The following is a 27,823-nucleotide window of genomic DNA, read 5'->3' as shown; positions in this document are numbered from 1 at the left end:
AGTGTTCAATTCTGGTCGCCACACTACCAGAAGGATGTGGAGGCTTTAGAGAGGGTGCAGAAGAGATTTACCAGAATGTTGCCTGGTACGGAGGGCATTAGCTATGAGGAGCGGTTGAATAAACTCGGTTTGTTCTCACTGGAACGACGGAGGTTGAGGGGCGACCTGATTGGGGTCTACAAAATTATAAGGGGCATAGACAGAGTGGATAGTCAGAGGCTTTTCCCCAGGGTAGAGGGGTCAATTACTAGGGGGCATAGGTTTAAGGTGAGAGGGGCAAGGTTTAGAGTGGATGGAGGAGACAAGTTTTTTTACACAGAGAGTAGTGGGTGCCTGGAACTCGCTGCCGGAGGAGGTGGTGGAAGCAGGGACGATAGTGACATTTAAGGGGCATCTGGACAAATACATGAATAGGATGGGAATAGAGGGATACGGACCCAGGAAGTGTAGAAGATTGTAGTTTAGTCGGGCAGCATGGTCGGCACGGGCTTGGAGGGCCGAAGGGCCTGTTCCTGTGCTGTACTTTTCTTTGTTCTTTGTTCTTTGTAACCCCTCTGACACCAACGTAACCCCTCTAACCCCAACGTATCCCCTCTGACCCCAACGTATCCCCTCTGACCCCAACGTACCCCCTCTGACCCCAACGTACCCCCTCTGACCCCAACGTACCCCCTCTGACCCCAACGTACCCCCTCTGACCCCAACGTACCCCCTCTGACCCCAACGTACCCCCTCTGACCCCAACGTACCCCCTCTGACCCCAACGTACCCCCTCTAACCCCAACGTATCCCCTCTGACCCCAACGTATCCCCTCTGACCCCAACTTAACCCCTCTAACCCCAACTTCACCCCTCTAACCCAACTTAACCCCTCTAACCCCAACGCAACCCCTCTAACCCCAACGCAACCTCTTTAACCCCAACATACCCACTCAAACCTCATCCCATTTCACTTCAATCCCATTTAAACCCCTCCAAACCTATCTTAACCCCACCAATCATATTGTAACCCCTCCAACGTAATCGGAACCCCTCCAACGCCATTCTAGCACCTCCAACTTCATCCGACCCACCTCAAACCTCATATTAACACCCTCCCATCCAACCTTAACGCCTCCAACCTGATAATAACCCCCTTAAACTTCATCCTAACCCCTTCCAACGGCATCCTTTTTAGCCCTGCAGCCCCAGCTCAACCCTCCAACACTTCCTTAAACCTGTAAGATACACACTCACCTGTACAGGTACCAGTCTGAGAGATACACACTCACCTGTACAGGTACCAGTCTGAGAGATACACACTCACCTGTACAGGTACCAGTCTGAGATATACACACTCATCTGTACAGGTACCAGTCTGAGAGATACACACTCACCTGTACAGGTACCAGTCTGAGAGATACACACTCACCTGTACAGGTACCAGTCTGAGAGATACACACTCACCTGTACAGGCATCAGTCTGAGAGATACACACTCACCTGTACAGGTACCAGTCTGAGAGATACACACTCACCTGTACAGGTACCAGTCTGAGAGATACACACTCACCTGTACAGGTATCACTCAGAAAGATACACACTCACCAGTACAGGTATCAGTCTGTGAGATACAGACTCACCTGTACAGATATCACTCAGAGAGAAACACACTCAGCTGTTCAGGTGCCAGTCTGAGAGATACACACTCACCTGTACAGTTAGCAGTCTGAGAGATACACACTCACCTGTACAGGGATCAGTCTGAGAGATACACACTCACCTGTACAGGTATCAGTCTGAGAGATGCACATTCACCTCTACCGGTATCTGTCTGTGAGCTACACACTCACCTGTACAGGTATCACTCAGAGATACACACTCACCAATTCAGGTTTATCAGTCTGAGAGATACACACTCACCTGTATAGGTATCAGTCGGTGAGATACACCCTCACCTGTACAGATATCAGTCTGAGAGATACACACTCACCTGTACAGGTATCAGTCAGAGAGATACACACTCACCTGTACAGGTACCAGTCTGAGAGATACACACTCACCTGTACAGGTATCAGTCTGAGAGATACACACTCACCTGTACAGGTATCACTCAGAAAGAAACACACTCACCTGTACAGTTACCAGTCTGAGAGATACACACTCACCTGTACAGGTACCAGTCTGAGAGATACACACTCACCTGTACAGGTATCAGTCTGAGAGATACACACTCACCTGTACAGGTATCAGTATGAGAGATACACACTCACCTGTACAGCTATCAGTATGAGAGAGATACACACTCTCCTGTATAGGTATCACTCAGAAAGATACACACTCACCTGTACAGGTATCAGTCTGCGAGGTACACACTCACCTGTACAGTTATCGGTCTGAGAGATACACATTCACCTGTAGAGGTATCAGTCTGCAAGAGATATTCACTCACCTGTACAGGTATCAGTCTGAGAGAGACACACTCACCTGTACAGGTATCAGTCTGAGAGAGACACACTCACCTGTTCAGTTATCAGTCTGAGAGATACACACTCACCTGTACAGGTACCAGCCTGAGAGATACACACTCAGCTGTTCAGGTATCAGTCTGAGAGATACACACTCACCTGTACAGGTATCAGTCTGAGAGAGACACACTCACCTGTACAGGTATCAGTCTGAGAGAGACACACTCACCTGTTCAGTTATCAGTCTGAGAGATACACACTCACCTGTACAGCTATCAGTCTGAGAGATACACACTCATCTGTACAGGTACCAGTCTGAGAGATACACACTCACCTGTACAGGTACCAGTCTGAGAGATACACACTCACCTGTACAGGTATCACACAGAGAGATACACACTCACCGGTACAGGTATCAGCTGAGAGATGCACATTCACCTCTACAGGTATCTGTCTGTGAGATACACACTCACCTATACAGGTATCACTCAGAGATACACACTCACCAGTACAGGTATCAGTCTGTGAGATACAGACTCACCTGTACAGATATCACTCAGAGAGACACACACTCAGCTGTTCAGGTGTCAGTCTGAGAGATACACACTCACCTGTACAGGTACCAGTCTGAGAGATACACACTCACCTGTACAGGTACCAGTCTGAGAGATATACACTCATCTGTACAGGTATCAGTCTGAGAGATACACACTCACCTGTACAGGCATCAGTCTGAGAGATACACACTCACCTGTACAGGTACCAGTCTGAGAGATACACACTCACCTGTACAGGTACCAGTCTGAGAGATACACACTCACCTGTACAGGTACCAGTCTGAGAGATACACACTCACCTGTACAGGTACCAGTCTGTGAGATACACACTCACCTGTACAGGTATCAGTCTGAGAGATACACACTCACCTGTCCAGGTACTAGTCTGAGAGTTACACACTCACCTGTACAGGTACCAGTCTGAGAGATACACACTCACCTGTACAGGCATCAGTCTGAGCGATACACACTCACCTGTACAGGTATCACTCAGAAAGATACACACTCACCTGTACAGGCATCAGTCTGAGAGATACACACTCAGCTGTACAGGTACCAGTCTGAGAGATACACACTCACCTGTTCAGGTACCAGTCTGTGAGATACACACTCACCTGTACAGGTATCAGTCTGAGAGATACACACTCACCTGTACAGGTATCAGTCTGAGAGATACTCACTCACTTATACAGGCATCAGTCTGAGAGATACACACTCACCTGTACAGGTATCAGTCTGAGAGATACTCACTCACCTGCACAGGTATCAGTCTGAGAGATACTCACTCACTTCTACAGGCATCAGTCTGAGAGATACACACTCACCTGTACAGGTGTCAGTCTGAGAGATACACACTCACCTGTACAGGTATCAGTCTGAGAGATACACACTCACCTGTACAGGTATCACTCAGAAAGATACACACTCACCTGTACAGGCATCAGTCTGAGAGATACACACTCAGCTGTACAGGTACCAGTCTGAGAGATACACACTCACCTGTACAGGTATCACTCAGAAAGATACACACTCACCTGTACAGGTACCAGTCTGTGGGATACACACTCACCTGTACAGGTATCAGTCTGAGAGATACACAATCACCTGTACAGGTACCAGTCTGAGAGATACACACTCACCTGTACAGGTATCAGTCTGAGAGATACACACTCACCTGTACAGGTACCAGTCTGTGAATACTGTGTGTCAGCGGATTGTAATGTCCTCTCTATGGATTTTCTGATTAATAAACCTCGCTGACTGCCATCAATCCTTACTTTTAACTATCAGAGTGGCTGTGATAATGTCTGTGCCAATCCTGTTCGTGGCATTACAGGTAAAGATCCCGGCGTCCGCACTTTGGGCATTCTCAATCCACAACGTGCCACTGGTGTTCAGGAAGTAACGTCTGTCCTGCAACACCGTTTCCATGTCTTCCTTAGTCCTGGATTAAAACAGGGGAAAGGGCAGCAAATTACCCCGGAAACAGGTATCCTTTCCACAGTCCAAATCCCTGAAACCCCCCCCTCCCCCCCACGTGCCTACCCATCAGCCGTGTTACAACCAGGCCAAAGGCTTATCGCTGGGGGTTGGGGGGGGGCGGGCAGGCATTGTGGTTCTGCAGGGGAGGGGGCATGTGGGAGGGGGGGGGGGGAAGAGGGGTGGGGAAAGCGAAAGAGGGAGAGGGGAGGAGGCAGAGGGGAGGAGGGAGAGGGGAGGAGGCAGAGGGGAGGAGGGAGGGTCAGGGGTTGGAGAGAGTGAGGGGGGGCGAGGTGGGCCGAGGGGGGGGCGAGGGGGGGGAGGGGGGGCGAGGGGGGGGAGGGGGGGTGAGGGGGGGTGAGGGGGGGTGAGGGTGGGAGGAGGGGGGAGGGGGGGTGAGGGGGGTGAGGGGGGAGGGGGGCGAGGGGGAGGGGTGGGGGGGAGGGGGAAGGGGGTGGGGGGGAGGGGGGAACGGGGTGGGGGGCTGAGGGGAGGGGAGGGAGTTGGGCCAAGGGGGGGGGGGGCTGAGGGGGGGGGGGGGGGAGGGCCGAGGGGGGGGGGAAGGGGGTGGGGGGAAGGAGGTGGGCCAAAGGGGGGGGGGAGGTGGGCCAAAGGGGGGGTAGATGGGCCGAGGGGGGGGGGCGGTGGGCCGAGGGAGGGGGGGGGCGGTGGGCCGAGGGAGGGGGGGGATGGGGAGGGCGGTGGGCCGAGGGAGGGGGGTGAGGGGGAGGGCGGTGGGCCGAGGGGGGGGGGGGGGGAGGGCGGTGGGCCGAGGGGGGGGGTGGGAGGGCGGTGGGATGGGGGGGGGCGGTGGGACGAGGGGGCGGGGGGGAGGGCGGTGGGCCGAGGGGGGGGCGGTGGGACGAGGGGGCGGGGGGGAGGGCGGTGGGCCGAGGGGGGGGGGGGGGGGGGAGGGGGCGGTGTGACGAGCGAGGGGGGGGGGGCGGGCCGAGGGGAGGGGGAGGGGGGGCCCCGAGAGGGACGGTGTTGGGGCTGTCCACATGGAGCTCGGGGGGAATGGGACACTGAGTGACGGTGGGGAGTTGTAATTCCAGTCCTGTGAGGTTTTTGAGATTATACAAGTGCAGAATAATCCCAGCCCGTCACCGTCAGAGAGGGTAAACCATCACATTCGGAGGCTGAGCCCCACAATGGTGCATTGATGGGAGGTAGTCACGTCCAGGCTGTTGTCCGAGGAGGGAACACAATCACATCGTAACAAAAATCAAGCGCAGCACAATGCTTACCAGACGATCTGGGGGGTTGGTGCACCGAACGCGTGGCAGTGGATGGAGGCCGACTGTCGCTCCACTATCACGTACTCCTGGTCCGAGGGGGTCAGTACCTGAGCCGGTAACTCTGCAGGAGAGAGAGGGAACACACGTCAGGGTGCTGTCTCCACAGCAGCACATCAAACACGACACACATCAGCCAACAAACAGTGGAAGCGGCAACGTGAATCTCCACACTCACTGCGCCGGTCAGCATTCCACACAGCAAGAGGAACAGAGAAGGAATAGAGAGTAACACAGCCACTGGGGGATGGACAGAGAGTGACCCTCTCTGGGGGATGGACAGAGAGTGACCGTCTCTGGGGGATGGACAGAGAGTGACCGTCTCTGGGGGATGGACAGAGAGTGACCGTCTCTGGGGGATGGATATGGGGGTGAGAGTCTCTGGGGGATGGATATGGGGGTGAGAGTCTCTGGGGGATGGATATGGGGGTGAGAGTCTCTGGGGGATGGATATGGGATGACGCAGTGTCTCGGGGATGGATGTGGGGCGAGGCAGTGTCTCGGGGATGGATGTGGGGTGAGGCAGTGTCTCGGGGATGGATGTGGGGTGACGCAGTGTCTCGGGGATGGATGTGGGATGACGCAGTGTCTCGGGGATGGATGTGGGGTGACGCAGTGCCTCGGGGATGGATGTGGGGTGAGGCAGTGTCTCGGGGATGGATGTGGGGTGAGGCAGTGTCTCGGGGATGGATGTGGGGTGAGGCAGTGTCTCGGGGATGGATGTGGGGTGAGGCAGTGTCTCGGGGATGGATGTGGGGTGAGGCAGTGTCTCGGGGATGGATGTGGGGTGAGGCAGTGTCTCGGGGATGGATGTGGGGTGAGGCAGTGTCTCGGGGATGGATGTGGGGTGAGGCAGTGTCTCGGGGATGGATGTGGGGTGACGCAGTGCCTCGGGGATGGATGTGGGGTGAGGCAGTGTCTGGGAGATGGATGTGGGGTGACGCAGTGTCTAGGGGATGGATATGGGGTGAGGCAGTGTCTCGGGGATGGTTATGGGGTGACGCTGTGTCTCGGGGATGGATATGGGGTGAGGCAGTGTCTCGGGGATGGATATGGGGTGAGGCAGTGCCTCGGGGATGGATTTGGGGTGAGGCAGTGTCTCTGGGGGATGGATATGGGGCGAGGCAGTGTCTCGGGGATGGATGTGGGGTGACGCAGTGTCTCGGGGATGGATGTGGGGCGAGGCAGTGTCTCGGGGATGGATGTGGGGTGACGCAGTGTCTCGGGGATGGATGTGGGGTGAGGCAGTGTCTCGGGGATGGATGTGGGGTGACGCAGTGTCTCGGGGATGGATGTGGGGTGAGGCAGTGTCTCGTGAATGGATGTGGGGTGACGCAGTGTCTCGGGGATGGATGTGGGGTGAGGCAGTGTCTCGGGGATGGATGTGGGGTGACGCAATGTCTGGGGGATGGATGTGGGGTGAGGCAGTGTCTCGGGGATGGATGTGGGGTGACGCAATGTCTGGGGGATGGATGTGGGGTGAGGCAGTGTCTCGGGGATGGATGTGGGGTGGCGCAGTGTCTCGGGGATGGATGTGGGGTGACGCAGTGTCTCGGGGATGGATGTGGGGTGACGCAATGTCTGGGGGATGGATGTGGGGTGAGGCAGTGTCTCGGGGATGGATGTGGGGCGACGCAGTGTCTCGGGGATGGATGTGGGGTGACGCAGTGACTCGGGGATGGATATGGGGCGAGGCAGTGTCTCGGGGATGGATGTGGGGTGAGGCAGTGTCTCGGGGATGGATGTGGGGTGAGGCAGTGTCTCGGGGATGGATGTGGGGTGACGCAATGTCTGGGGGATGGATGTGGGGTGAGGCAGTGTCTCGGGGATGGATGTGGGGCGACGCAGTGTCTCGGGGATGGATATGGGGTGAGGCAGTGTCTCGGGGATGGATGTGGGGTGAGGCAGTGTCTCGGGGATGGATGTGGGGTGAGGCAGTGTCTCGGGGATGGATGTGGGGTGAGGCAGTGTCTCAGGGATGGATGTGGGGTGACGCAGTGTCTCGGGGATGGATGTGGGGTGACGCAGTGTCTCGGGGATGGATGTGGGGTGAGGCAGTGTCTCGGGGATGGATGTGGGGCGAGGCAGTGTCTCGTGAATGGATGTGGGGTGACGCAGTGTCTCGGGGATGGATGTGGGGTGAGGCAGTGTCTCGGGGATGGATATGGGGTGAGGCAGTGTCTCGGGGAGGGATGTGGGGTGGCGCAGTGTCTCGGGGATGGATGTGGGGTGAGGCAGTGTCTCGGGGATGGATGTGGGGCGAGGCAGTGTCTCGTGAATGGATGTGGGGTGACGCAGTGTCTCGGGGATGGATGTGGGGTGACGCAATGTCTGGGGGATGGATGTGGGGTGAGGCAGTGTCTCGGGGATGGATGTGGGGTGAGGCAGTGTCTGGGTGATGGATATGGGGTGAGGCAGTGTCTCGGGGATGGATGTGGGGTGAGGCAGTGTCTCGGGGATGGATGTGGGGTGAGGCAGTGTCTCGGGGATGGATGTGGGCGAGGCAGTGTCTCGGGAATGGATGTGGGGTGACGCAGTGTCTCGGGGATGGATGTGGGGTGACGCAGTGTCTCGGGGATGGATGTGGGGTGAGGCAGTGTCTCGGGGATGGATGTGGGGTGAGGCAGTGTCTCGGCGATGGATGTGGGGTGAGGCAGTGTCTCGGGGATGGATGTGGGGTGACGCAGTGCCTCGGGGATGGATGTGGGGTGAGGCAGTGTCTGGGAGATGGATGTGGGGTGACGCAGTGTCTCAGAGATGGTTATGGGGTGACGCTGTGTCTCGGGGATGGATATGGGGTGAGGCAGTGTCTCGGGGATGGATATGGGGTGAGGCAGTGCCTCGGGGATGGATATGGGGTGAGGCAGTGTCTCTGGGGGATGGATATGGGGCGAGGCAGTGTCTCGGGGATGGATGTGGGGTGATGCAGTGTCTCGGGGATGGATGTGGGGTGAGGCAGTGTCTGGGGGATGGATGTGGGGTGAGGCAGTGTCTCGGGGATGGATGTGGGGTGACGCAGTGTCTCGGGGATGGATGTGGGGTGAGGCAGTGTCTCGGGGATGGATGTGGGGTGACGCAGTGTCTCGGGGATGGATGTGGGGTGAGGCAGTGTCTCGGGGATGGATGTGGGGTGACGCAGTGTCTCGGGGATGGATGTGGGGTGAGGCAGTGTTTCGGGGATGGATGTGGGGCGAGGCAGTGTCTCGTGAATGGATGTGGGGTGACGCAGTGTCTCGGGGATGGATGTGGGGTGAGGCAGTGTCTCGGGGATGGATATGGGGTGAGGCAGTGTCTCGGGGAGGGATGTGGGGTGGCGCAGTGTCTCGGGGATGGATGTGGGGTGACGCAGTGTCTCGGGGATGGATGTGGGGTGACGCAATGTCTGGGGGATGGATGTGGGGTGAGGCAGTGTCTCGGGGATGGATGTGGGGTGACGCAGTGTCTCGGGAATGGATGTGGGGTGAGGCAGTGTCTCGGGGACGGATATGGGCCTAGGCAGTGTCTCGGGGAGGGATGTGGGGTGACGCAGTGTCTCGGGGATGGATGTGGGGTGAGGCAGTGTCTCGGGGATGGATGTGGGGTGAGGCAGTGTCTCGGGGATGGATGTGGGGTGACGCAGTGTCTCGGGGATGGATGTGGGGTGAGGCAGTGTCTGGGGGATGGATGTTGGGTGAGGCAGTGTCTCGGGGATGGATGTGGGGTGACGCAGTGTCTCGGGGATGGATGTGGGGTGACGCAGTGCCTCGGGGATGGATGTGGGGTGAGGCAGTGTCTCGGGGATGGATGTGGGGTGACGCAGTGTCTCGGGGATGGATCTGGGGTGACACAGTGCCTTGGGGATGGATGTGGGGTGAGGCAGTGTCTGGGGGATGGATGTTGGGTGAGGCAGTGTCTCGGGGATGGATGTGGGGTGAGGCAGTGTCTCGGGGATGGATGTGGGGTGACGCAGTGTCTCGGGGATGGATCTGGGGTGACACAGTGCCTTGGGGATGGATGTGGGGTGAGGCAGTGTCTGGGGGATGGATGTGGGGTGAGGCAGTGTCTCGGGGATGGATGTGGGGTGATGCAGTGTCTCGGGGATGGTTATGGGGTGACGCAGTGTCTCGGGGATGTATGTGGGGTGAGGCAGCGTCTCGGGGATGGATATGGGGTGAGGCAGTGTCTCGGGGATGGATGTGGGGTGAGGCAGTGTCTCGGGGATGGATGTGGGGTGACGCAGTGTCTCGGGGATGGATGTGGGGTGAGGCAGCGTCTCGGGGATGGATATGGGGTGAGGCAGTGTCTCGGGGATGGATGTGGGGTGAGGCAGTGTCTCGGGGATGGATGTGGGGTGACGCAGTGTCTCGGGGATGGATGTGGGGTGACGCAGTGTCTCGGGGATGGATGTGGGGTGAGGCAGTGTCTGGGGGATGGATGTGGGGTTAGGCAGTGTCTCGGGGATGGATGTGGGGTGAGGCAGTGTCTCGGGGATGGATGTGGGGTGAGGCAGTGTCTCGGGGATGGATGTGGGGTGACGCAGTGTCTCGGGGATGGATGTGGGGTGAGGCAGTGTCTGGGGGATGGATGTGGGGTTAGGCAGTGTCTCGGGGATGGATGTGGGGTGAGGCAGTGTCTCGGGGATGGATGTGGGGTGAGGCAGTGTCTCTGGGGGATGGATATGGGGTGACACATTGCCTCGGGGATGGATGTGGGGCGACGCAGTGTCTCGGGGATGGATGTGGGGTGACGCAGTGTCTCGGGGATGGATGTGGGGTGAGGCAGTGTCTCGGGGATGGATGTGGGGTGAGGCAGTGTCTGGGGGATGGATGTGGGGTGAGGCAGTGTCTGGGGGATGGATGTGGGGTGACGCGGTGTCTCGGGGATGGTTATGGGGTGACGCAGTGTCTCGGGAATGGATGTGGGGTGAGGCAGTGTCTCGGGGATGGATCTGGGGTGACGCAGTGTCTCGGGAATGGATGTGGGGTGAGGCAGTGTCTCGGGGATGGATCTGGGGTGACGCAGTGTCTGGGGGATGGATGTGGGGTGACGCAGTGTCTGGGGGATGGATATGGGGTCAGGCAGTGTCTCGGGGATGGATATGGGGTGACGCAATGTCTGGGGGATGGATGTGGGGCGACGCAGTGTCTCGGGGATGGATATGGGGTGACGCAGTGTCTCGGGGAGGGATGTGGGGTGACGCAATGTCTGGGGGATGGATGTGGGGCGACGCAGTGTCTCGGGGATGGATATGGGGTGAGGCAGTGTCTCGGGGATGGATGTGGGGTGACGCAGTGTCTCGGGGATGGATATGGGGTGACGCAGTGTCTAGGGGATGGATGTGGGGTGACAAAGTGCCTCGGGGATGGATGTGGGGTGAGGCAGTGTCTGGGGGATGGATGTGGGGTGAGGCAGTGTATCGGGGATGGTTATGGGGTGACGCAGTGTCTCGGGGATGGATGTGGGGTGAGGCAGTGTCTCGGGGATGGATGTGGGGTGACGCAGTGTCTCGGGGAGGGATGTGGGGTGACGCAGTGTCTCGGGGATGGATGTGGGGTGAGGCAGTGTCTCGGGGATGGATGTGGGGTGACGCAGTGTCTCGGGGATGGATATGGGGTGAGGCACTGTCTCGGGGATGGATGTGGGGTGAGGCAGTGTCTCGGGGAGGGATGTGGGGTGAGGCAATGTCTCGGGGATGGATGTGGGGTGACGCAGTGTCTCGGGGATGGATGTGGGGTGAGGCAGTGTCTAGGGGATGGATGTGGGGCGACGCAGTGTCTCGGGGATGGATGTGGGGTGAGGCAGTGTCTCGGGGATGGATGTGGGGTGAGGCAGTGTCTCGGGGATGGATGTGGGGTGACGCAGTGCCTCGGGGATGGATGTGGGGTGAGGCAGTGTCTGGGAGATGGATGTGGGGTGACGCAGTGTCTCAGGGATGGTTATGGGGTGACGCTGTGTCTCGGGGATGGATATGGGGTGAGGCAGTGTCTCGGGGATGGATGTGGGGTGAGGCAGTGTCTCGGGGATGGATATGGGGTGAGGCAGTGTCTCGGGGATGGATGTGGGGTGAGGCAGTGTCTCGGGGATGGATGTGGGGTGACGCAGTGTCTCGGGGATGGATATGGGGTGAGGCAGTGTCTCGGGGATGGATGTGGGGTGAGGCAGTGTCTCGGGGATGGATGTGGGGCGAGGCAGTGTCTCGGGGGTGGATGTGGGGTGAGGCAGTGTCTCGGGGATGGATGTGGGGTGAGGCAGTGTCTCGGGGATGGATGTGGGGTGAGGCAGTGTCTCGGGGATGGATGTGGGGTGAGGCAGTGCCTCGGGGATGGATATGGGGTGAGGCAGTGTCTCTGGGGGATGGATATGGGGCGACGCAGTGTCTCGGGGATGGATGTGGGGTGACGCAGTGTCTCGGGGATGGATGTGGGGTGAGGCAGTGTCTCGGGGATGGATGTGGGGTGACGCAGTGTCTCGGGGATGGATGTGGGGTGACGCAGTGTCTCGGGGATGGATGTGGGGTGACGCAGTGTCTCGGGGATGGATGTGGGGTGAGGCAGTGTCTCGGGGATGGATGTGGGGTGACGCAGTGTCTCGGGGATGGATGTGGGGTGAGGCAGTGTCTCGGGGATGGACGTGGGGTGACGCAGTGTCTCGGGGATGGATGTGGGGTGACGCAGTGTCTCGGGGATGGATGTGGGGCGAGGCAGTGTCTCGTGAATGGATGTGGGGTGACGCACTGTCTCGGGGATGGATGTGGGGTGAGGCAGTGTCTCGGGGATGGATATGGGGTGAGCCAGTGTCTCGGGGATGGATGTGGGGTGACGCAGTGTCTCGGGAATGGATGTGGGGTGAGGCAGTGTCTCGGGGACGGATATGGGCCTAGGCAGTGTCTCGGGGAGGGATGTGGGGTGACGCAGTGTCTCGGGGATGGATGTGGGGTGACGCAGTGTCTCGGGGATGGATGTGGGGTGAGGCAGTGTCTCGGGGATGGATGTGGGGTGACGCAGTGTCTCGGGGATGGATGTGGGGTGAGGCAGTGTCTCGGGGATGGATGTGGGGTGAGGCAGTGTCTGGGGGATGGATGTGGGGTGAGGCAGTGCCTCGGGGATGGATGTGGGGTGAGGCAGTGTCTGGGGGATGGATGTGGGGTGAGGCAGTGTCTCGGGGATGGTTATGGTGTGACGCAGTGTCTCGGGGATGGATGTGGGGTGACGCAGTGTCTCGGGGATGGATGTGGGGTGACGCAGTGCCTCGGGGATGGATGTGGGGTGAGGCAGTGTCTGGGGGAAGGATGTGGGGTGAGGCAGTGTATCGGGGATGGTTATGGGGTGACGCAGTGTCTCGGGGATGGATGTGGGGTGAGGCAGTGTCTCGGGGATGGATGTGGGGCGACGCAGTGTCTCGGGGATGGATGTGGGGTGAGGCAGTGTCTCGGGGATGGATGTGGGGTGAGGCAGTGTCTCGGGGATGGATGTGGGGTGACGCAGTGCCTCGGGGATGGATGTGGGGTGAGGCAGTGTCTGGGAGATGGATGTGGGGTGACGCAGTGTCTCAAGGATGGATGTGGGGTGACGCAGTGTCTCGGGGATGGATGTGGGGTGACGCAGTGTCTCGGGGATGGATGTGGGGTGAGGCAGTGTCTCGGGGATAGATATGGGGTGAGGCAGTGTCTCGGGGATGGATGTGGGGTGAGGCAGTGTCTCGGGGATGGATATGGGGGAGGCAGTGTCTCGGGGATGGATGTGTGGTGAGGCAGTGTCTCGGGAATGGATGTGGGGTGAGGCAGTGTCTCGGGGATGGATGTGGGGTGACGCAGTGTCTCGGGGATGGATATGTGGTGAGGCAGTGTCTCGGGGATGGATCTGGGGTGAGGCAGTGTCTCGGGGATGGATGTGGGGTGACGCAGTGTCTCGGGGATGGATGTGGGGTGAGGCAGTGTCTCGGGGATGGATATGGGGTGAGGCAGTGTCTCGGGGATGGATGTGGGGTGAGGCAGTGTCTCGGGAATGGATGTGGGGTGACGCAGTGTCTCGGGGATGGATGTGGGGTGAGGCAGTGTCTCGGGGATGGATATGGGGTGAGGCAGTGTCTCGGGGATGGATGTGGGGTGACGCAGTGTCTCGGGGATGGATGTGGGGTGACACAGTGTCTCGGGGATGGATGTGGGATGACACAGTGTCTCGGGGATGGATGTGGGGTGACGCAGTGTCTCGGGGATGGATGTGGGGTGACGCAATGTCTCGGGGATGGATCTGGGGTGACACAGTGTCTGGGGGATGGATGTGGGGTGACGCAGTGTCTCGGGGATGGATGTGGGGTGACGCAGTGTCTCGGGGATGGATGTGGGGTGTGGCAGTGTTTCGGGGATGGATGTGGGGTGAGGCAGTGTCTCGGGGATGGATGTGGGGTGACGCAGTGTCTCGGGGATGGATGTGGGGTGAGGCAGTGTCTCGGGGATGGATGTGGGGTGACGCAGTGTCTCGGGGATGGATGTGGGGCGAGGCAGTGTCTCGGGGATGGATGTGGGGTGAGGCAGTGTCTCGGAGATGGATGTGGGGTGACGCACTGTCTCGGGGATGGATGTGGGGTGAGGAAGTGTCTCGGGGATGGATGTGGGGTGACGCAGTGTCTCGGGGATGGATGTGGGGTGACGCAGTGTCTCGGGGATGGATGTGGGGTGACGCAGTGTCTCGGGGATGGATGTGGGGTGAGGCAGTGTCTCGGGGATGGATGTGGGGTGAGGCAGTGTCTAGGGGATGGATGTGGGGTGACGCAGTGTCTCGGGGATGGATGTGGGGTGAGGCAGTGTCTAGTGGATGGATGTGGGGTGACGCAGTGTCTCGGGGATGGATGTGGGGTGACGCAGTGTCTCGGGGATGGATGTGGGGCGAGGCAGTGTCTCGGGGATGGATGTGGGGTGAGGCAGTGTCTCGGGGATGGATGTGGGGTGAGGCAGTGTCTCGGGGATGGATGTGGGGTGAGGCAGTGTCTCGGGGATGGATGTGGGGTGAGGCAGTGTCTCGGGGAGGGATGTGGGGTGACGCAGTGTCTCGGGGATGGATGCGGGGTGACGCAGTATCTCGGGGATGGATGTGGGGTGAGGCAGTGTCTGGGGGATGGATGTGGGGTGACGCAGTGTCTCGGGGATGGATGTGGGGTGAGGCAGTGCCTTGGGGATGGATGTGGGATGACGCGGTGTCTCGGGGATGGATGTGGGGCGAGGCAGTGTCTCGGGGATGGATGTGGGGTGAGGCAGTGTCTCGGGGATGGATGTGGGGTGAGGCAGTGTCTCGGGGATGGATGTGGGGTGAGGCAGTGTCTCGGGGATGGATATGGGCCTAGGCAGTGTCTCGGGGAGGGATGTGGGGTGACGCAGTGTCTCGGGGATGGATGTGGGGTGACGCAGTGTCTCGGGGATGGATGTGGGGTGTGGCAGTGTCTCGGGGATGGATGTGGGGTGACGCAGTGTCTCGGGGATGGATGTGGGGTGACGCAGTGACTCGGGGATGGATATGGGGCGAGGCAGTGTCTGGGGGATGGATGTGGGGTGAGGCAGTGTCTCGGGGATGGATGTGGGGTGAGGCAGTGTCTCGGGGATGGATGTGGGGTGACGCAGTGTCTCGGGGATGGATGTGGGATGACGCAGTGTCTCGGGGATGGATGTGGGGTGACGCAGTGTCTCGGGGATGGATGTGGGATGAGGCAGTGTCTCGGGGATGGATGTGGGGTGACGCAGTGTCTGGGGGATGGATGTGGGGTGAGGCAGTGTCTCGGGGATGGATGTGGGGCGAGGCAGTGTCTCGGGGATGGATGTGGGGTGAGGCAGTGTCTCGGGGATGGATGTGGGGTGACGCAGTGTCTCGGGGATGGATGTGGGGCGAGGCAGTGTCTCGGGGATGGATGTGGGGTGACGCAGTGTCTCGGGGATGGATGTGGGGTGACGCAGTGTCTCGCGGATGGATGTGGGGTGAGGCAGTGTCTCGGGGATGGATGTGGGGTGCGGCAGTGTTTCGGAGATGGGTGTGGGGTGAGGCAGTGTCTCGGGGATGGATGTGGGGTGACGCAGTGTCTCGGGGATGGATGTGGGGTGACGCAGTGTCTCGGGGATGGATGTGGGGTGCGGCAGTGTTTCGGGGATGGATGTGGGGTGACGCAGTGTCTCGGGGATGGATGTGGGGCGAGGCAGTGTCTCGGGGATGGATGTGGGGTGACGCAGTGTCTCGGGGACGGATATGGGCCTAGGCAGTGTCTCGGGGAGGGATGTGGGGTGACGCAGTGTCTCGGTGATGGATGTGGGGTGACGCAGTGTCTCGGGGACGGATATGGGGTGAGGCAGTGTCTCGGGGATGGATGTGGGGTGAGGCAGTGTCTCGGGGAGGGATGTGGGGTGACGCAGTGTCTCGGGGATGGATGTGGGGTGACGCAGTGTCTCGGGGATGGATGTGGGGCGAGGCAGTGTCTCGGGGATGGATGTGGGGTGACGCAGTGTCTCGGGGATGGATGTGGGGTGACGCAGTGTCTCGGGGATGGATGTGGGGTGAGGCAGTGTATCGGGGATGGATATGGGGTGAGGCAGTGTCTCGGGGATGGATGTGGGGTGAGGCAGTGTCTCGGGGATGGATATGGGGTGAGGCAGTGTCTCGGGGATGGATGTGGGGTGACACAGTGTCTCGGGGATGGATGTGGGGTGAGGCAGTGTCTCGGGGATGGATGTGGGGTGAGGCAGTGTCTCGGGGATGGATGTGGGGTGACGTAGTGTCTCGGGAATGGATGTGGGGTGACGCAGTGTCTCGGGGATGGATGTGGGGTGAGGCAGTGTCTCGGGGATGGATATGGGGTGAGGCAGTGTCTCGGGGATGGATGTGGGGTGACGCAGTGTCTCGGGGATGGATGTGGGGTGACACAGTGTCTCGGGGATGGATGTGGGGTGACACAGTGTCTCGGGGATGGATGTGGGGTGAGGCAATGTCTGGGGGATGGATGTGGGGTGAGGCAGTGTCTCGGGGATGGATGTGGGGTGACGCAGTGTCTCGGGAATGGATGTGGGGTGAGGCAGTGTCTCGGGGACGGATATGGGCCTAGGCAGTGTCTCGGGGAGGGATGTGGGGTGACGCAGTGTCTCGGGGATGGATGTGGGGTGAGGCAGTATCTCGGGGATGGATGTGGGGTGACGCAGTGTCTCGGGGATGGATGTGGGGTGACACAGTGTCTCGGGGATGTATGTGGGGTGACGCACTGTCTCGGAGATGGATGTGGGATGACGCAGTGCCTCGGGGATGGATGTGGGGTGAGGCAGTGTCTCGGGGATGGATGTGGGGTGACGTAGTGTCTCGGGAATGGATATGGGGGCGACGCAGTGTGTCGGGGATGGATGTGGGGTGACGCAGTGTCTCGGGGATGGATGTGGGGTGAGGCAGTGTCTCGGGGATGGATATGGGGTGAGGCAGTGTCTCGGGGATGGATGTGGGGTGACACAGTGTCTCGGGGATGGATGTGGGGTGACACAGTGTCTCGGGGATGGATGTGGGGTGACGCAGTGTCTCGGGGATGGATGTGGGGTGAGGCAGTGTCTCGGGGATGGATGTGGGGTGACGCAGTGTCTCGGGGATGGATGTGGGGTGACGCAGTGTCTCGGGGATGGATGTGGGGTGAGGCAGTGTCTCGGGGATGGATGTGGGGTGACACAGTGTCTCGGGGATGGATCTGGGGTGACACAGTGTCTGGGGGATGGATGTGGGGTGACGCAGTGTCTCGGGGATGGATGTGGGGCGACGCAGTGTCTCGGGGATGGATGTGGGGTGAGGCAGTGTCTCGGGGATGGATGTGGGGTGACGCAGTGTCTCGGGGATGGATGTGGGGCGAGGCAGTGTCTCGGGGATGGATGTGGGGTGAGGCAGTGTCTCGGAGATGGATGTGGGGTGACGCACTGTCTCGGGGATGGATGTGGGGTGAGGCAGTGTCTCGGGGATGGATGTGGGGTGACGCAGTGTCTCGGGGATGGATGTGGGGTGACGCAGTGTCTCGGGGATGGATGTGGGGTGAGGCAGTGTCTCGGGGATGGATGTGGGGTGAGGCAGTGTCTCGGGGATGGATGTGGGGTGACGCAGTGTCTCGGGGATGGATGTGGGGTGAGGCAGTGTCTCGTGGATGGATGTGGGGTGACGCAGTGTCTCGGGGATGGATGTGGGGTGAGGCAGTGTCTCGGGGATGGATGTGGCGTGACGCAGTGCCTCGGGGATGGATGTGGGGTGAGGCAGTGTCTCGGGGATGGATGTGGGGTGACGCAGTGTCTCGGGGATGGATGTGGGGTGAGGCAGTGTCTCGGGGATGGATATGGGGTGAGGCAGTGTCTCGGGGATGGATGTGGGGTGAGGCAGTGTCTCGGGAATGGATGTGGGGTGACGCAGTGTCTCGGGGATGGATGTGGGGTGAGGCAGTGTCTCGGGGATGGATATGGGGTGAGGCAGTGTCTCGGGGATGGATGTGGGGTGACGCAATGCCTGTGGGATGGATGTGGGGTGAGGCAGTGTCTCGGGGATGGATGTGGGGTGAGGCAGTGTCTCGGGGATGGATATGGGCCTAGGCAGTGTCTCGGGGAGGGATGTGGGGTGACGCAGTGTCTCGGGGATGGATGTGGGGTGACGCAGTGTCTCGGGGATGGATGTGGGGTGTGGCAGTGTCTCGGGGATGGATGTGGGGTGACGCAGTGTCTCGGGGATGGATATGGGGCGAGGCAGTGTCTGGGGGATGGATGTGGGGTGAGGCAGTGTCTCGGGGATTTATGTGGGGTGAGGCAGTGTCTCGGGGATGGATGTGGGGTGACGCAGTGTCTCGGGGATGGATGTGGGGTGACGCTGTGTCTCGGGGATGGATGTGGGGTGCGGCAGTGTCTCGGGGATGGATGTGGGGTGACGCAGTGTCTCGGGGATGGATGTGGGGTGCGGCAGTGTTTCGGAGATGGGTGTGGGGTGAGGCAGTGTCTCGGGGATGGATGTGGGGTGACGCAGTGTCTCGGGGATGGATGTGGGGCGAGGCAGTGTCTCGGGGATGGATGTGGGGTGACGCAGTGTCTCGGGGATGGATGTGGGGTGACGCAGTGTCTCGGGGATGGATGTGGGGTGACGCAGTGACTCGGGGATGGATATGGGGCGAGGCAGTGTCTGGGGGATGGATGTGGGGTGAGGCAGTGTCTCGGGGATTTATGTGGGGTGAGGCAGTGTCTCGGGGATGGATGTGGGGTGACGCAGTGTCTCGGGGATGGATGTGGGGTGACGCTGTGTCTCGGGGATGGATGTGGGCTGCGGCAGTGTCTCGGGGATGGATGTGGGGTGACGCAGTGTCTCGGGGATGGATGTGGGGTGCGGCAGTATTTCGGAGATGGGTGTGGGGTGAGGCAGTGTCTCGGGGATGGATGTGGGGTGACGCAGTGTCTCGGGGATGGATGTGGGGTGACGCAGTGTCTCGGGGATGGATGTGGGGCGAGGCAGTGTCTCGGGGATGGATGTGGGGTGACGCAGTGTCTCGGGGATGGATGTGGGGTGACGCAGTGTCTCGGGGATGGATGTGGGGTGAGGCAGTGTCTCGGGGATGGATGTGGGGTGAGGCAGTGTCTCGGGGATGGATGTGGGGTGAGGCAGTGTATCGGGGATGGATATGGGGTGAGGCAGTGTCTCGGGGATGGATGTGGGGTGAGGCAGTGTCTCGGGGATGGATATGGGGTGAGGCAGTGTCTCGGGGATGGATGTGGGGTGACACAGTGTCTCGGGGAAGGATGTGGGGTGAGGCAGTGTCTCGGGGATGGATGTGGGGTGAGGCAGTGTCTGGGGGATGGATGTGGGGTGACGCAGTGTCTCGGGGATGGATGTGGGGTGAGGCAGTGTCTCGGGAATGGATGTGGGGTGAGCCAGTGTCTCGGGGATGGATGTGGGGTGAGGCAGTGTCTCGGGGATGGATGTGGGGTGAGGCAGTGTCTCGGGGATGGATGTGGGGTGACGCAGTGTCTCGGGGATGGTTATGGGGTGACGCAGTGTCTCGGGGATGGATATGGGGTGAGGCAGTGTCTCGGGGATGGATGTGGGGTGACGCAGTGTCTCGGGGATGGATATGGGGTGAGGCAGTGTCTCGGGGATGGATGTGGGGTGAGGCAGTGTCTCTGGGGGATGGATATGGGGCGAGGCAGTGTCTCGGGGATGGATGTGGGGTGACGCAGTGTCTCGGGGATGGATGTGGGGTGACGCAGTGTCTCGGGGATGGATGTGGGGTGACGCAGTGTCTCGGGGATGGATGTGGGGTGACGCAGTGTCTCGGGGATGGATGTGGGGTGACGCAGTGTCTCGGGGATGGATGTGGGGTGACGCAGTGTCTCGGGGATGGATGTGGGTTGAGGCAGTATCTCGGGGATGGATATGGGGTGAGGCAGTGTCTCGGGGATGGATGTGGGGTGAGGCAGTGTCTCGGGGATGGATGTGGGGTGAGGCAGTGTCTCGGGGATGGATGTGGGGTGAGGCAGTGTCTCGGGGATGGATGTGGGTTGAGGCAGTGTCTCGGGGATGGATATGGGGTGAGGCAGTGTCTCGGGGATGGATGTGGGGTGAGGCAGTGTCTCGGGGATGGATGTGGGGTGACGCAGTGTCTCGGGGATGGATGTGGGGTGACGCAGTGTCTCGGGGATGGATGTGGGGTGAGGCAGTGTCTCGGGGATGGATGTGGGGTGAGGCAGTGTCTCGGGGATGGATGTGGGGTGACGCAGTGTCTCGGGGATGGATGTGGGGTGACGCAGTGTCTCGGGGATGGATGTGGGGTGACGCAGTGTCTCGGGGATGGATGTGGGGCGAGGCAGTGTCTCGGGGATGGATGTGGGGTGACGCAGTGTCTCGGGTATGGATGTGGGGCGAGGCAGTGTCTCGGGGATGGATGTGGGGTGACGCAGTGTCTCGGGGATGGATGTGGGGTGAGGCAGTGTCTCGGGGATGGATGTGGGGTGAGGCAGTGTCTCGGGGATGGATATGGGGTGAGGCAGTGTCTCGGGGAGGGATGTGGGGTGACGCAGTGTCTCGGGGATGGATGTGGGGTGACGCAGTGTCTCGGGGATGGATGTGGGGTGACGCAATGTCTGGGGGATGGATGTTGGGTGAGGCAGTGTATCGGGGATGGATGTGGGGTGAGGCAGTGTCTCGGGGATGGATATGGGCCTAGGCAGTGTCTCGGGGAGGGATGTGGGGTGACGCAGTGTCTCGGGGATGGATGTGGGGCGAAGCAGTGTCTCGGGGATGGATGTGGGGTGAGGCAGTGTCTCGGGGATGGATGTGGGGCGAGGCAGTGTCTCGGGGATGGATGTGGGGTGACGCAGTGTCTCGGGGATGGATGTGGGGTGAGGCAGTGTCTCGGGGATGGATGTGGGGTGAGGCAGTGTCTCGGGGATGGATATGGGGTGAGGCAGTGTCTCGGGGAGGGATGTGGGGTGACGCAGTGTCTCGGGGATGGATGTGGGGTGACGCAGTGTCTCGGGGATGGATGTGGGGTGACGCAATGTCTGGGGGATGGATGTGGGGTGAGGCAGTGTCTCGGGGATGGATGTTGGGTGAGGCAGTGTCTCGGGGATGGATGTGGGGTGAGGCAGTGTCTCGGGGATGGATATGGGCCTAGGCAGTGTCTCGGGGAGGGATGTGGGGTGACGCAGTGTCTCGGGGATGGATGTGGGGTGAAGCAGTGTCTCGGGGATGGATGTGGGGTGAGGCAGTGTCTCGGGGATGGATGTGGGGTGAGGCAGTGCCTCGGGGATGGATGTGGGGTGACGCAGTGCCTCGGGGATGGATGTGGGGTGAGGCAGTGCCTCGGGGATGGATGTGGGATGACGCAGTGTCTCGGGGATGGATGTGGGGTGAGGCAGTGTCTCGGGGATGGATGTGGGGTGAGGCAGTGTCTCGGGGATGGATATGGGCCGAGGCAGTGTCTCGGGGAGGGATGTGGGGTGACGCAGTGTCTCGGGGATGGATGTGGGGTGACGCAGTGTCTCGGGGATGGATGTGGGGTGACGCAGTGACTCGGGGATGGATATGGGGCGAGGCAGTGTCTGGGGGATGGATGTGAGCTGAGGCAGTGTCTCGGGGATTTATGTGGGGTGAGGCAGTGTCTCGGGGATGGATGTGGGGTGACGCAGTGTCTCGGGGATGGATGTGGGGTGACGCTGTGTCTCGGGGATGGATGTGGGCTGCGGCAGTGTCTCGGGGATGGATGTGGGGTGACGCAGTGTCTCGGGGATGGATGTGGGGTGCGGCAGTATTTCGGAGATGGGTGTGGGGTGAGGCAGTGTCTCGGGGATGGATGTGGGGTGACGCAGTGTCTCGGGGATGGATGTGGGGTGACGCAGTGTCTCGGGGATGGATGTGGGGCGAGGCAGTGTCTCGGGGATGGATGTGGGGTGACGCAGTGTCTCGGGGATGGATGTGGGGTGACGCAGTGTCTCGGGGATGGATGTGGGGTGAGGCAGTGTCTCGGGGATGGATGTGGGGTGAGGCAGTGTCTCGGGGATGGATGTGGGGTGAGGCAGTGTATCGGGGATGGATATGGGGTGAGGCAGTGTCTCGGGGATGGATGTGGGGTGAGGCAGTGTCTCGGGGATGGATATGGGGTGAGGCAGTGTCTCGGGGATGGATGTGGGGTGACACAGTGTCTCGGGGAAGGATGTGGGGTGAGGCAGTGTCTCGGGGATGGATGTGGGGTGAGGCAGTGTCTGGGGGATGGATGTGGGGTGACGCAGTGTCTCGGGGATGGATGTGGGGTGAGGCAGTGTCTCGGGAATGGATGTGGGGTGAGCCAGTGTCTCGGGGATGGATGTGGGGTGAGGCAGTGTCTCGGGGATGGATGTGGGGTGAGGCAGTGTCTCGGGGATGGATGTGGGGTGACGCAGTGTCTCGGGGATGGTTATGGGGTGACGCAGTGTCTCGGGGATGGATATGGGGTGAGGCAGTGTCTCGGGGATGGATGTGGGGTGACGCAGTGTCTCGGGGATGGATATGGGGTGAGGCAGTGTCTCGGGGATGGATGTGGGGTGAGGCAGTGTCTCTGGGGGATGGATATGGGGCGAGGCAGTGTCTCGGGGATGGATGTGGGGTGACGCAGTGTCTCGGGGATGGATGTGGGGTGACGCAGTGTCTCGGGGATGGATGTGGGGTGACGCAGTGTCTCGGGGATGGATGTGGGGTGACGCAGTGTCTCGGGGATGGATGTGGGGTGACGCAGTGTCTCGGGGATGGATGTGGGGTGACGCAGTGTCTCGGGGATGGATGTGGGTTGAGGCAGTGTCTCGGGGATGGATGTGGGGTGAGGCAGTGTCTCGGGGATGGATGTGGGGTGACGCAGTGTCTCGGGGATGGATGTGGGGTGACGCAGTGTCTCGGGGATGGATGTGGGGTGAGGCAGTGTCTCGGGGATGGATGTGGGGTGAGGCAGTGTCTCGGGGATGGATGTGGGGTGACGCAGTGTCTCGGGGATGGATGTGGGGTGACGCAGTGTCTCGGGGATGGATGTGGGGTGACGCAGTGTCTCGGGGATGGATGTGGGGCGAGGCAGTGTCTCGGGGATGGATGTGGGGTGACGCAGTGTCTCGGGTATGGATGTGGGGCGAGGCAGTGTCTCGGGGATGGATGTGGGGTGACGCAGTGTCTCGGGGATGGATGTGGGGTGAGGCAGTGTCTCGGGGATGGATGTGGGGTGAGGCAGTGTCTCGGGGATGGATATGGGGTGAGGCAGTGTCTCGGGGAGGGATGTGGGGTGACGCAGTGTCTCGGGGATGGATGTGGGGTGACGCAGTGTCTCGGGGATGGATGTGGGGTGACGCAATGTCTGGGGGATGGATGTTGGGTGAGGCAGTGTATCGGGGATGGATGTGGGGTGAGGCAGTGTCTCGGGGATGGATATGGGCCTAGGCAGTGTCTCGGGGAGGGATGTGGGGTGACGCAGTGTCTCGGGGATGGATGTGGGGCGAAGCAGTGTCTCGGGGATGGATGTGGGGTGAGGCAGTGTCTCGGGGATGGATGTGGGGCGAGGCAGTGTCTCGGGGATGGATGTGGGGTGACGCAGTGTCTCGGGGATGGATGTGGGGTGAGGCAGTGTCTCGGGGATGGATGTGGGGTGAGGCAGTGTCTCGGGGATGGATATGGGGTGAGGCAGTGTCTCGGGGAGGGATGTGGGGTGACGCAGTGTCTCGGGGATGGATGTGGGGTGACGCAGTGTCTCGGGGATGGATGTGGGGTGACGCAATGTCTGGGGGATGGATGTGGGGTGAGGCAGTGTCTCGGGGATGGATGTTGGGTGAGGCAGTGTCTCGGGGATGGATGTGGGGTGAGGCAGTGTCTCGGGGATGGATATGGGCATGGGCAGTGTCTCGGGGAGGGATGTGGGGTGACGCAGTGTCTCGGGGATGGATGTGGGGTGAAGCAGTGTCTCGGGGATGGATGTGGGGTGAGGCAGTGTCTCGGGGATGGATGTGGGGTGAGGCAGTGCCTCGGGGATGGATGTGGGGTGACGCAGTGCCTCGGGGATGGATGTGGGGTGAGGCAGTGCCTCGGGGATGGATGTGGGATGACGCAGTGTCTCGGGGATGGATGTGGGGTGAGGCAGTGTCTCGGGGATGGATGTGGGGTGAGGCAGTGTCTCGGGGATGGATATGGGCCGAGGCAGTGTCTCGGGGAGGGATGTGGGGTGACGCAGTGTCTCGGGGATGGATGTGGGGTGACGCAGTGTCTCGGGGATGGATGTGGGGTGACGCAGTGACTCGGGGATGGATATGGGGCGAGGCAGTGTCTGGGGGATGGATGTGGGGTGAGGCAGTGTCTCGGGGATTTATGTGGGGTGAGGCAGTGTCTCGGGGATGGATCTGGGGTGACGCAGTGTCTCGGGGATGGATGTGGGGTGACGCTGTGTCTCGGGGATGGATGTGGGGTGCGGCAGTGTCTCGGGGATGGATGTGGGTTGACGCAGTGTCTCGGGGATGGATGTGGGGTGAGGCAGTGTTTCGGAGGTGGGTGTGGGGTGAGGCAGTGTCTCGGGGATGGATGTGGGGTGACGCAGTGTCTCGGGGATGGATGTGGGGTGACGCAGTATCTCGGGGATGGATGTGGGGTGAGGCAGTGTCTCGGGGATGGATATGGGGTGAGGCAGTGTCTCGGGGATGGATATGGGGTGAGGCAGTGTCTCGGGGATGGATGTGGGGTGACACAGTGTCTCGGGGATGGATGTGGGGTGAGGCAGTGTCTCGGGGATGGATGTGGGGTGAGGCAGTGTCTGGGGGATGGATGTGGGGTGACGCAGTGTCTCGGGGATGGATGTGTGGCGAGGCAGTGTCTCGGGGATGGATGTGGGGTGAGCCAGTGTCTCGGGGATGGATGTGGGGTGACGCAGAGTCTCGGGGATGGATATGGGGTGAGGCAGTGTCTCGGGGATGGATGTGGGGTGACGCAGTGTCTCGGGGATGGATATGGGGTGAGGCAGTGTCTCGGGGATCGATGTGGGGTGACGCAGTGTCTCGGGGATGGATGTGGGGTGAGGCAGTGTCTCTGGGGGATGGATATGGGGTGACACAGTGCCTCGGGGATGGATGTGGGGTGACGCAGTGTCTCGGGGATGGATATGGGGTGACGCAGTGTCTCGGGGATGGATGTTGGGTGAGGCAGTGTCTCGGGGATGGATGTGGGGTGAGGCAGTGTATCGGGGATGGATATGGGGTGAGGCAGTGTCTCGGGGATGGATGTGGGGTGAGGCAGTGTCTCGGGGATGGATGTGGGGTGACGCAGTGTCTCGGGGATGGATGTGGGGTGAGGCAGTGTCTCGGGGATGGATGTGGGGTGAGGCAGTGTCTCGGGGATGGATGTGGGGTGAGGCAGTGTCTCGGGGATGGATGTGGGGTGAGGTAGTGTCTCGGGGATGGATGTGGGGTGAGGCAGTGTCTCGGGGATGGATTTGGGGTGAGGCAGTGTCTCGGGGATGGATGTGGGGTGACACAGTGTCTCGGGGATGGATGTGGGGTGAGGCAGTGTCTCGGGGATGGATGTGGGGTGAGGCAGTGTCTCGGGGATGGATGTGGGGTGACGCAGTGTCTCGGGGATGGATGTGGGGTGAGGCAGTGTCTCGGGGATGGATGTGGGGTGAGGCAGTGTCTCGGGGAGGGATGTGGGGTGACGCAGTGTCTCGGGGATGGATGCGGGGTGACGCAGTATCTCGGGGATGGATGTGGGGTGAGGCAGTGTCTGGGGGATGGATGTGGGGTGAGGCAGTGCCTTGGGGATGGATGTGGGATGACGCGGTGTCTCGGGGATGGATGTGGGGTGAGGCAGTGTCTCGGGGATGGATGTGGGGTGAGGCAGTGTCTCGGGGATGGATATGGGCCTAGGCAGTGTCTCGGGGATGGATGTGGGGTGACGCAGTGTCTCGGGGATGGATGTGGGGTGACGCAGTGTCTCGGGGATGGATGTGGGGTGAGGCAGTGTCTCGGGGAGGGATGTGGGGTGACGCAGTGTCTCGGGGATGGATGTGGGGTGACGCAGTGTCTCGGGGATGGATGTGGGGTGTGGCAGTGTCTCGGGGATGGATGTGGGGTGACGCAGTGTCTCGGGGATGGATGTGGGGTGACGCAGTGACTCGGGGATGGATATGGGGCGAGGCAGTGTCTGGGGGATGGATGTGGGGTGAGGCAGTGTCTCGGGGATTTATGTGGGGTGAGGCAGTGTCTCGGGGATGGATGTGGGGTGACGCAGTGTCTCGGGGATGGATGTGGGGTGACGCTGTGTCTCGGGGATGGATGTGGGGTGCGGCAGTGTCTCGGGGATGGATGTGGGATGACGCAGTGTCTCGGGGATGGATGTGGGGTGACGCAGTGTCTCGGGGATGGATGTGGGGTGACGCAGTGTCTCGGGGATGGATGTGGGATGACGCAGTGTCTCGGGGATGGATGTGGGGTGACGCAGTGTCTCGGGGATGGATGTGGGGCGAGGCAGTGTCTCGGGGATGGATGTGGGGTGAGGCAGTGTCTCGGGGATGGATGTGGGGTGACGCAGTGTCTCGGGGATGGATGTGGGTTGAGGCAGTGCCTCGGGGATGGATGTGGGGTGAGGCAGTGTCTCGGGGATGGATGTGGGGTGACGTAGTGTCTCGGGAATGGATGTGGGGTGACGCAGTGTCTCGGGGATGGATGTGGGGTGAGGCAGTGTCTCGGGGATGGATGTGGGGTGAGGCAGTGTCTCGGGGATGGATGTGGGGTGAAGCAGTGTCTCGGGGATGGATGTGGGGTGACACAGTGTCTCGGGGATGGATGTGGGGTGACACAGTGTCTCGGGGATGGATGTGGGGTGAGGCAGTGTCTCGGGGATGGATGTGGGGTGACGCAGTCTCTGGGGGATGGATGTGGGGTGACGCAGTGTCTCGGGGATGGATGTGGGGCGACGCAGTGTCTCGGGGATGAATGTGGGGTGAGGCAGTGTCTCGGGGATGGATGTGGGGTGACGCAGTGTCTCGGGGATGGATGTGGGGTGACGCAGTGTCTCGGGGATGGATGTGGGGTGAGGCAGTGCCTCGGGGATGGATGTGGGGTGAGGCAGTGTCTCGGGGATGGATGTGGGGTGACGCAGTGTCTCGGGGATGGATGTGGGGTGACGCAGTGTCCCGGGGAGGGATGTGGGGTGACGCAGTGTCTCGGGGATGGATGTGGGGTGACGCAATGTCTGGGGGATGGATGTGGGGTGAGGCAGTGTCTCGGGGATGGATGTGGGGTGACGCAGTGTCTCGGGAATGGATGTGGGGTGAGGCAGTGTCTCGGGGACGGATATGGGCCTAGGCAGTGTCTCGGGGATGGATGTGGGGTGACGCAGTGTCTCGGGAATGGATGTGGGGTGAGGCAGTGTCTCGGGGACGGATATGGGGTGAGGCAGTGTCTCGGGGATGGATGTGGGGTGAGGCAGTGTCTCGGGGAGGGATGTGGGGTGACGCAGTGTCTCGGGGATGGATGTGGGGTGACGCAGTGTCTCGGGGATGGATGTGGGGTGAGGCAGTGTCTCGGGGATGGATGTGGGGTGAGG

At 60.7% G+C, this 27,823-nt stretch overlaps 1 protein-coding gene across 1 annotated transcript in view; it reads right to left on the bottom strand.

Annotated features, from left to right (window-relative positions):
* LOC140406528 (neural cell adhesion molecule L1-like) overlaps nucleotides 1-27,823 on the bottom strand; it is a gene marked incomplete at its 3' end in the record, with an annotated part of 51,431 nt that overhangs the window by 9,112 nt on the left and 14,496 nt on the right. Inside the window, exons 2-3 of the mRNA XM_072494531.1 lie at nucleotides 5,730-5,841; nucleotides 4,281-4,447 (exon numbers count right to left, since the gene is read on the bottom strand). Coding sequence (XP_072350632.1) covers nucleotides 4,281-4,447; nucleotides 5,730-5,841 — 279 coding nt within the window. The remainder of the gene's footprint in view (nucleotides 1-4,280; nucleotides 4,448-5,729; nucleotides 5,842-27,823) is intronic.

The sequence above is a fragment of the Scyliorhinus torazame genome, unplaced genomic scaffold (assembly GCF_047496885.1).
Source record: "Scyliorhinus torazame isolate Kashiwa2021f unplaced genomic scaffold, sScyTor2.1 scaffold_584, whole genome shotgun sequence".
NCBI lineage: Eukaryota > Metazoa > Chordata > Chondrichthyes > Carcharhiniformes > Scyliorhinidae > Scyliorhinus > Scyliorhinus torazame.
This window is presented reverse-complemented; position numbering and strand designations above follow the sequence as displayed.